This window comes from Pyrgilauda ruficollis, unplaced genomic scaffold (assembly GCF_017590135.1).
Source record: "Pyrgilauda ruficollis isolate IOZ18807 unplaced genomic scaffold, ASM1759013v1 scaffold391, whole genome shotgun sequence".
Taxonomy (NCBI): domain Eukaryota; kingdom Metazoa; phylum Chordata; class Aves; order Passeriformes; family Passeridae; genus Pyrgilauda; species Pyrgilauda ruficollis.
Window position 1 is genome coordinate 61387 of NW_024525390.1, and position 9377 is coordinate 70763.

Below are 9377 nucleotides of genomic sequence, written 5' to 3' on the forward strand. Positions count from 1 at the left end.
TTGGGCTCTCTGTCCCTCAAGTTTTTCTTGGGGCCTTTTTGCAAGGTCTTCTCTTAGCAAGTCGCAGGAAGTTCTTCTGGACATGGTGGGTTGACTTGTGGGGCCTGTCACTACCTCAGTATGAGCATGGCAGGGTTGCCTGGGGAAGAAGGTGTTCCTCATCAGGAAGTGGTACCAGGAGTCTATCAGACAATATTACTGTACTATTTGCTTTATATTTATTGGACATTTTTTGTTATTCCTCTTTCTCGCCTTTCAGTTTAAAGCTATGCAACACAGGGAAGGTAGCCCTGGAATACTACTGGGAGGAAGCTGCAGGGAGTGAAGCAGTGAAGATGCCACAATCAACTGCTCTGACAAGTAAGGGCATTTCACTTGGTAGCTGAGGGCCTGGGGAGAAGACCCTGCCACTTCTCTCCAAAACATGAATTGCTTTTCCATCCTTGTCCATACGTCCACTTCCATCAGCATCTTCCCAGCTGCAGCTGGAAAGTTTTCTCCTTGCCCCCATCTGCTGTTCAGCCCCTTCTCTTCTTGCTCTGCCACTGCTGCTCTGCAGAGGACTGAGCCAGGCTCTGGGGACAGCCACGTGCTGGGTCAGGACTGGGAATGGGGACATCAGGTCACCTCTTGAGAAGTCTGAGACTGGGAAAAACAGTGATGTAACAAGTGAGCTGGAGTGGGGAACTGCAAACAAGCCACTGTCTTGTGTGCAGTTCCCTACTCCAGGGCAAATGCAAAGTCACCATCTCAATCCAACTCTCCTGCTTTGGCACAGGAGTTTGTGCTGCAGGCAGAGGCCGTGCTCCCAGATGCTCTATTTCCAGCTAAAAGTACTTGGCCAGTGATGCTCCAAGTGCATCCCAGCTCTCTTCCACCAACCTGTGCAGGAGGCAGAGTTGCTGGGAACACAGGATTTTGTCTTTGAAAGGTGTCCTCTTCCTCTCTGCAGGTCAGTTCCTCTCCTCTGAAACTTTAAGGCATTACAGAAAGCTGCTGCATCGTTTTGGATTGCAGCAGGAGCATCCTTTTGAAACTCATTCTTCTGAGCTGGAGCAGCTGCAGCAGCTTGCCAAGCAGCAGCAGGATTCCAAGCAGCCGCAGCAGCCTGAGCAGCAGGACCATTCCAAGAAGCTACGCCGCTCAAAGTGTGATGGTTCCTGCCTAGAAATCTTCCCAGATGTCATCCCTGACCTGCCACTGTTCTCCATCAAGCCCTACCATGGCATCCTTGCTCCTGGCCAGAAGCAGACCTTTTATGTGCGGTTCTCCCCGAAGCGCGTGGGGATGTTTAAGACCACCCTGCTGTGCAGGTGGGAAACATCGAGCACTTGCCAACTCACGCTTCTGACGGGTATCACTGGGTGATCACAGGGTGGGACAGGGTGGAAGGGATCACAGTAGGTCACCTGGTCCCACTTCCCTGCTCAAGCAGGGTCATCCCAGAGCACATGGCACAGGGTTTTGTCCAGAGGGCTGTGGAATAATTCCAGTGAGGGAATTATTAGGGTTACCCTCTCTGGGCAACTTAGCACCTGCACAGCAAATAAGTTCTTCCTCAGGTTCAGGTGGAATTTCCAGTTCAGGTTCTGCTCATTGCCTCTTGTCCTGTTGCTGGGCATCACCAAGCACAGCCTGGTTCATCCCCTAACATCCTCCTGTCAGTCCCCCTGACTGGGATGGGGAGGTGGGCCTGGAGTCAGGCAGCACCAGAGAGGGCAGAAACACCCACAGGAGCACAGAAAGATCATCATCTGGCCTTGGTAGGGAGACACTGGGAAAAGACACTGTGTGAAACAGCAAGCTCCTGGAGGGTTGCAAATCTGGAACAAGAGATCCAGGAACCTGCCAGTCCCTAGCTCTGCTTCCTTTTGGGACAAGCAAGGCCTGCTTCTCTACATGGAACCCCGTGTGCTGTAGTTGGTCCCCAGGGATTTAACTGGTCACATTCCTGCCCTTGCACCTCTGCAGCCTCTGTGCAGTGAGAGCCGTTATTTAATTTGCTGCTCGCTGCATGCACAGAGAGAGGATGCAACACTGTGTGCTCTGCAAGTTGCAGAACAACTGGCTGGGAATGTTTGTCTGACCAGTCCCTTTCTTCCTAGGTTTCCTAACCTGGAGCTGGCTCAGAAGATAGGGCAGGTGACTGTGAAAGGCAGAGCCCTGGAGCGGAAGAGTCTTGCTAAACAGAGACGCTCTGCATTAGAGCAGACAGAGAAAGACCAGGGACTCAAGAAGCAGGTGCTCTGGAAACCAGCATCCGAGGGACAGTGTGTGTGTCAGCTGGAGCCTCCTGCAGAAGCCACCAACATCGTGCCTTCTGCGGATGATGGTCTCCCACCCTTCACCAGAGCCCTCCACAGCTACCCTTCCAAGCTTCAGTGAACACCTCTAGCTTACCTTTCAACTACCTACATTAATTAACTGTTTATTAGATGGAAAACAAACTCATAATTGTCAATTAATTGTCAATTGTTAATAAACAATTGTTATTAAATTGTTAATCTTCAGCTTGTCTTGCTTTGAAAGACAGGTGTCTGCAGGACCTCTCTGGAATGGAGAATGTGACTCCTTTCCCTGCAAATTACTATAACTTTGAAATTAAGGGGCTTTCAGGCAACAATATGGGAAAAGGAGTAACATTCTTTGCCAGTATGTATAACAAGAGAAACAAACAACAACAGTGGCAGCAACAACAAACAGAACCAGATACCCAACCACAGCCCTCCCTCGGCTGCAGGTACTTTCCCTTTGGTGAAGTTCCGATCACAGCCAGGCAGTAAAGGGAGGCAAATAATGAACAAAGCAATTACTAGAGAAATTTTAATTAAGCTGCACCAAGGAATACACTGGAGAGCTTAAGGACCGAGCTCTGACACGTGGATCACATTGATTGTGTGATCAATTCTGAAGAACTTAGTGCTGTGAGGGAGTCGATACAGTAGCCAAATAGTGACTGGACAATGTTTGAGTTGTTAAATAAGTGATGAGAAAACACCCTAGTGAGGGAAGAGCCCTAGCCCTTAGACCCTTTCAAAATATGCAAATGGATTACACTGAGTTCCCCAAAATACAGAGATGGAAATACCATCTTGGAACAGCTGATCACCTCACTCACTGGGTGGAAGCCTTTCCTATCTCAACTGCAACTACCTCCAAAGTGGCTAAGATGCTATTAGAACAAATCATCCCCAGATATGGGATAACTGAAAGAGTGGACTCAGATAAGGGGACACACTTTACTTAAAAAATTTTACATTCAGTCTTAAGCTGCGCCAGGGGAAGTTTAGGTTAGACATTAGAAAAAAATTCTTCAAGAGTGACTGCAGGTGAAATCATCTGCCCAGGGAGGTGGTGGGGTCGCCAAGCCTGGACATATTTAAGGAAAGACTGGACGTGGCACTCAATGCCATGGTTTAGTTGATGAGGAGGTGTTAGTTAGGTCATGGGTTGTTCTAGATGATCTTAAAGGTCTTTTCCAACCGAATTCATTCTGTGATTCTGTGAAAAGTTGGCAGTCAATAGAAAATGCAAGCTCCTGAGTACCCATCCAATAGAAAAGGGGACAGGGACCGCCCCAGCCAGGAACGGGTATAAAAAGAAACGATTTTCTTGAAGGGAGTGTGTGTTTGTCTCTTGGGGAAGGGAGGCACACACCTGGTTCGGCTGAATCATTACTAATAGAGTTTTCTTTTGCTTCAAAGATTTGTCCCTATTGAATTGTATCTAAAAGTTAGTGCATTTCTAACACCAGGGAGGAGGAATAAGGTGATCTTTAAGGTCCCTTCCATGTTCTGTGATTCTGTAGAGGAATGTGCCCCCTGTTGATGGAGTGACAAAACTATCCTTTGTCTCCTCAAGAAGGAAAAGAGCCCAGAAGTTTCTCACCTCAATTAAGTGAAAAGACACCTCATAGGACCTGGGGGACTTCACCTCAAACTTAAGGATAGCTAATTAGACAGGAGCCAAAAAGTCCCACCTGAGCAATTTACTGGGAAAAAAAGAGAACAAAGAAACTAATAGCTTTTGTGAGGTGTTTTACCAGGGACAAGGATCTCTTGCAGCTGGCTCAGTTTTTCTCTGTAAAGTTTTGTTATTTTGCCTTTTATTAAAACTTTTTTGTTTCCAACACTACCACAGAAGCCATACTGCTGATTTTATGCCTTCTAAGGTAGCTGAGCTATCTTCGGCGTGAAATTAATCTCCAAGAGCTTATGAGACCTGGCTCAGGGAGACCCCCGTTTCAATTCTGTGCCTGCGCACGAATGCAGCACTTTCACGGTCCTTCTCCCACTGGGAGCCGCTCCAGTCGCGGCACTCAGGCGGGACTGCACGGAAGCGATGGAGCCGCCGCGTGTCTGGGGCAGCGCGGCCCCGCGGGGGCCAGGGAGCGAGCGGCCCCCGGCGCAGGGACACGGCCAGAGGGGCACAGGGAAAGGAAAGGGAAGCACGGAGCGCTGGCTGGCGGAGCTGTGCCGGGGCCGGGCGGGGGCCGGGCCGGGCGCAGCCGGGGGCGGTGCCGGCCATGGCGGCGGAGCGGGAGCAGCCGGGCCCCGCTCCCGGTCCCTGCTCGGGGGCCGCGGGGCAGGAGCGGGGCACGGCCGGAGGGTGCCGGTGCTCCGCTCTGCCCGCCCCTAGGCGCGGGGCCCTGGAGAAGGCGCGGCGCCGCCTGAGGGAGTTCGATGTCGGGGACAGGTTCTCCCGCTTGCCGCTGCCCAGAGCCGCCGTGCTGCTGCCGCTCGTGGTGCGAGGGGGGCGGCTGCACCTGCTGCTCACCGTCCGCTCCCTGCAGGTACCGGGGGCTCCGGGGGCGCGATCCTTCCCGGGAACCATCGGCGTGCGCGCTCCCGCCATCGGCGCGCCCCCGGTCCCGCCCCTTGTTCCCGGGGCACGGCCGGCTGTTTTTACACTCCTGTCCTTCTGGTGTTCGCGTGCCGGGAACATGCCGGGATCCCGGAAACCCGTGACGGGAAATTATCGCTTCCACAGTGGGCAGTGATTGCTTACTTAAATAAGGAAACTGACCATGCAGCGCTGCTTTATTAAATGAGGTTTTTCAATCTGCAGTTAATATTACTCTTTTCTCCTTTTAATACATAAAAGGCAACAACCCAAGGCTGCCAGAACTCTTTCTCCAGCATTTTGCTTTCTTCTACAACTCTTGTTTTCCATCCCTCTGTCACATCAACTGCCTGGACTCAGGAATTACTTTTTTCTGTTGCTGGGTCTTGCTTAAAAAACAAATACTCACAGTTCCATAGTTGATACATTGATTGTAAATGTGTTTTTTACTGATCCTTGATGCACAAGCCTACTACTGCAATGTACTTAAGGGTATCTTAGAAATAACTCATTTTTTGATACAGTCAAGAGGGGACACAGTCTTTGAAGCAATAACTAAATAATTTGTAATGAGTCAGCTGAGTCGGGTGTGTGTCTCCCTCCCCAGAGGCGAAACACCCACGCACTTTGGCAGTCAAATGGCAATCTTTATCCCCTTGCACGGCTGGGGGTGATCCCTGACCCCTTTCCCATTGAATGGCTACTCAGGAACTCAGGCTCTCTCCCGACCGCCAGCTCTTCTGTCCCTTCCCTTCTCATCCTCTTTTCTTGTTCTGGTCATGTCTTCAACCCTGCCCCTCTCCCACTTCTCAACGACACCCAACCAATTAAACAAAACACATCCTAACTATAGAAAACAACAAAGAGGAAACAGAACCAACCATTTTCATTCTTTTGCTCCGTAACCTTTTTGGGCTGAAGCAAAATGTTATTTCCTCTCTCACAGGTACATTATTTAATTGTGTGTTTCAAAAGTTTTTGCTCTTAGAGTATTTTAATCTTGCTCTACAAGTTGTCTGTCTGGATTCATCTGTCAGTCATTTATGCAAACAAGATGATGCAAAATGTGAACTTTGACATGCTCAAGCAGAAGTTCCAGTATGGACTACACAATGCTGTACAGCTACAGTGTATTTTCTATAGAGTGAGGGTTTATGGATTAGCAGGGGATAGCCTCAGAGTTTTCTTAGGTAGCTACTCTTGCTAAGGCACATTTCTTCTGTTCTGCAGAAACCTTAACCACCATTTCCAGCTTCTTTGACTGGAAAGATAAAGGGATGCTGCAATACCAACATGCATCTGTGTGGATCCAATAAGAAACATAAACCTTGTTGTATTTAACAGCAGTACTCCTTTACATTCCAGCTGAGAAGATCACCAGGGGAAGTGTGTTTTCCAGGAGGGAAAAGGGAAGCCACTGATAAAGATGACATTGACACTGCTCTCCGAGAAGCCAAAGAAGAAGTGGGTCTTCAGCCAGAGAAGGTGGAAGTCATCTGTAGGCTGATGCCTGGAATTGATAAAGTAAGTCAGCATATCAGTACAGAATAAGTTTGGGTGCTTTCCTTTTGTGAGGTTGGCAGTGACCTTTTCAAACCTGGAGCTGCCAAGAGGCGCCGCTTCTTCACGTGCACAGCCGTGTGTCCAGCAGAGCCCAGGGAAAGGGTTCTTGCTCAGTGTTTGGCATTTGTGAGACCAGCTCTGGGGCACCAGTCAGTGACTCTGGAGTGCCGCGCTGACAGCGCTGCCCTGGCCAGCGTTTAGCAGAGAGCCGTGAGTGCAGTCACGGGGCTGCAGCGCGTGGGTGGTGAGCAGACGGGCTGAGAGAGGTGGGCTTGCTCAGCTGGAAGGCTGCCGGGGGGTTTGGCTGCTTTCTTCTCCTGGGGAGTCAGAGAGAGGACGATACCAGAACTCTTCTTGAGGCAGTGGACGCAGCAGCAGCATGGACGTTTTCAGGAGATGCAAGAAAAAAGTCCTCTTCACCATGAGGTGAGCCCAGAAGCGGAGCAGATGTTCCTGACAGGCTGTACAATCTCCATCCCTGGAGCTGTGCAGAGCTCACTCACCCAGGCAGGGTCGCAGCAGGCTGCTGTAGCCTCACAGGTGTCTGCTGACTCCAGGGCTGTGCACACAGAGAGGGAGCACCAGAGGGGAGGTGCACCAGGGTTGTGTGCATCGTCTTCCTCCAGCAGGGAGACTCCCAGAGGTATCTGTGGAGTGTAGGTCACCATTTGTAAATCAACAGGTTCTCAATTCCAACAGCAGTGTTCAGTATTACAGAGGATCAGTTTTCCCACAGAATGAGGAATAGCTGTTTCTGAAGACTATTTTTGTTCACCAGGTAAAACTCTATTACTGTGCTTCCTGTTCTTCTATCTGTCAGCAATACCCTCTCCCCATTAAAAAAGGAAAGATCTACTTTTGAAATTGTATTGAAAACAGCTTTATTTAACGACTTAAATTATAATTTCTCTACAGATAACCTTAAAACCACATCGCTCAGAGGCAGTGTGTAAAAAGGATCATATTTTCCCTCTTTTCCAGCCAATTACTTCAGTCAGGAGGAGAGATGGTGTGGGTTTTGGACCATGCATATTGTGCATGTCAGATATACTCTGGCTCCTCAGTATGTACATTCCAGGTGCTTCTGACTTGGACAGAGTCTGTCCAGACTTGAATCAAATACCACAAACACTGTTTTCCTCCTTTCTGCAGGACAGTGGTCTTTGTTGGTGTGAATAAATAGAACTAGCAATGTATCCTAAAGAATTTTGGTGTTCTCTTGATGCAAACTATGATTTCAGTGATTTTGCCTTCCCATGGAAGAAGGGATTAAAGTTAGAATTAAAATGTCCATAAATAATGTGTTTGAAAAAGTGTTACATTTTATGGCTAAGTACATTGCAATAACATTTCTGTACCTATAAAAAAATAATTCCATATTCTGAAAAATTCCTGTATCTCGGGAAAACAATACAGAAATATGATGAAGGATAGGGAAAATCTAGAATAAAATCAGAATTAAAAAACATAAATAAGGAAGACCCATGAGAAAGTATGCTGCTTTTTGACTTCTGTAGCAAACTGGCAAGCCTTTTAAACTGCTCTGATTATACAGGATGAACAGAGTATTTGTAAAGTCATTTTTGACAAATACATAAATATGATTTCAAATTCTCAAAGTCAAATTAAATAGCTTGCCATTAGGAGACTAAATTGCATTGCAGTTAAAAATAGTTCATAGGCTTCTTGTACTCATTTTGTAACAATGAAATGGTTTTTTAAGTAATGAACATCTTTACTTGGTACAGATGTAAGTGTTTGAGAGTTTAGTTGATTTTTTACAATTTACTTACTTATTGGGGTTTTTTTTCTCTCTTTTTAGATGAATAACTTGGTGACACCAGTTGTAGGGTTTATAGAGGATACATTCCAGGCCACTCCTAATCCAGATGAAGTGAGTGAGGTTTTTGTTGTGCCTTTGGAGTACTTTGTCAAGCCTTTGAATTACAAGACCTTCACTTATAAAACCGCCTCAGGTTACTCAACTCGCATACACTGCTTTCTATATGATGACCAGGAACACAGAAAGTCATTCAAGATATGGGGCCTGACTGCCCACTTTGCTGTATTTCTTGCTCTTGTAATTTCTGGAGAAAGACCTACCTTTGAAGTGGATTATGACCTTGACAACTTAATTTCATCCTCTGAGAATTACTTCACTAATTTGTATGCATCTGTAAATGAAAGAAAGAAGAGTAATCTGTGACAGCTTGGTCTGGCCATTAATTTATTCTGGAAGAGGAAAAAGGAGCTTGGTTTATTTCCTTTGTATTTACTGTTTGAGACCTACACTTGAATTTCTTTGGAATTGGGAACTTTAAGTTGACAATCCCTAACTAGATTAATACAATTTTTAATCTCTTTGAAGAGCTGTGAGAAGCACACAATATTTTTTGTGAAACAGACTTTCAAAAGGTCTGTTTCAGTTCCTTCTCAGTTTCAGTGCCTTTGTTCTGCGTGTTTCTGTGCTTACGAAACAGATATTACTCTATTATCATTTTGATGGAATTTGTGTCTGAGTTAACCTATTAAAACTTTTTGAGATCTGCCTCTTACATGTGCCATACGTGGAGAACATGATCCATACAGTCTTGTCTGGTATCTTTGAGCACTTACAGAATGCACAATAAAAATACAGAAGGTTTCAGGTGCTTTCACAATCTTGTTTTGTTTTGCTTGGGCTTGTGGAGGGAAGAGGGCAGGTCAGTATGTGCAATGAATTTTGGTTCATTTAACATTTCTCACGAGGCAATTCCATAGGCTATGGAAAACTTAGGATACAGGCAACAGGACTGAAGTTTGTCCCTCACGTCTTGTTATCAAATCTCACTCAGCTGCTGGCAGGAGTCTTCTCCAGGACAGAAAAGTGGAGGTGAGGATTCACGAGGACAACCCACCAAACACAGAGCAAGGGAGAGGGGTTCAGAGCCCACAGAACAAGGCACTGGGGAATCGTGAGAGACCGACAGCAC

The 9377-nt window shown here is 47.1% G+C and overlaps 2 protein-coding genes across 2 annotated transcripts in view; both read left to right on the forward strand.

Moving 5' to 3' along the window:
• LOC121358501 (hydrocephalus-inducing protein homolog) overlaps nucleotides 1–2385 on the forward strand; it is a 57671-nt gene extending 55286 nt beyond the window's left edge. Inside the window, 4 exon segments of the mRNA XM_041476732.1 lie at nucleotides 46–85; nucleotides 260–360; nucleotides 953–1313; nucleotides 2106–2385. Coding sequence (XP_041332666.1) covers nucleotides 46–85; nucleotides 260–360; nucleotides 953–1313; nucleotides 2106–2385 — 782 coding nt within the window.
• A 1731-nt stretch (nucleotides 2386–4116) lies between these two features.
• On the forward strand, nucleotides 4117–9052 carry NUDT7 (nudix hydrolase 7). The gene is made up of 3 exons (XM_041476733.1): nucleotides 4117–4792; nucleotides 6208–6366; nucleotides 8228–9052. The coding sequence occupies exons 1-3, from the start codon at nucleotides 4526–4528 to the stop codon at nucleotides 8609–8611; spliced, it is 810 nt and encodes a 269-aa protein (XP_041332667.1). The 5' UTR covers nucleotides 4117–4525; the 3' UTR covers nucleotides 8612–9052.
• Nucleotides 9053–9377: the final 325 nt, after the last annotated feature.

Excerpts from the sequence above, each read along its gene's own strand:
- NUDT7 (XM_041476733.1), top strand. The coding sequence starts at position 4,526 with ATGGCGGCGGAGCGGGAGCAGCCGGGCCCCGCTCCCGGTCCCTGCTCG. Across the intron at positions 4,793-6,207 it reads TCACCGTCCGCTCCCTGCAG|CTGAGAAGATCACCAGGGGA; the intron begins GTACCGGGGGCT and ends TTTACATTCCAG. Across the intron at positions 6,367-8,227 it reads TGATGCCTGGAATTGATAAA|ATGAATAACTTGGTGACACC; the intron begins GTAAGTCAGCAT and ends CTCTCTTTTTAG.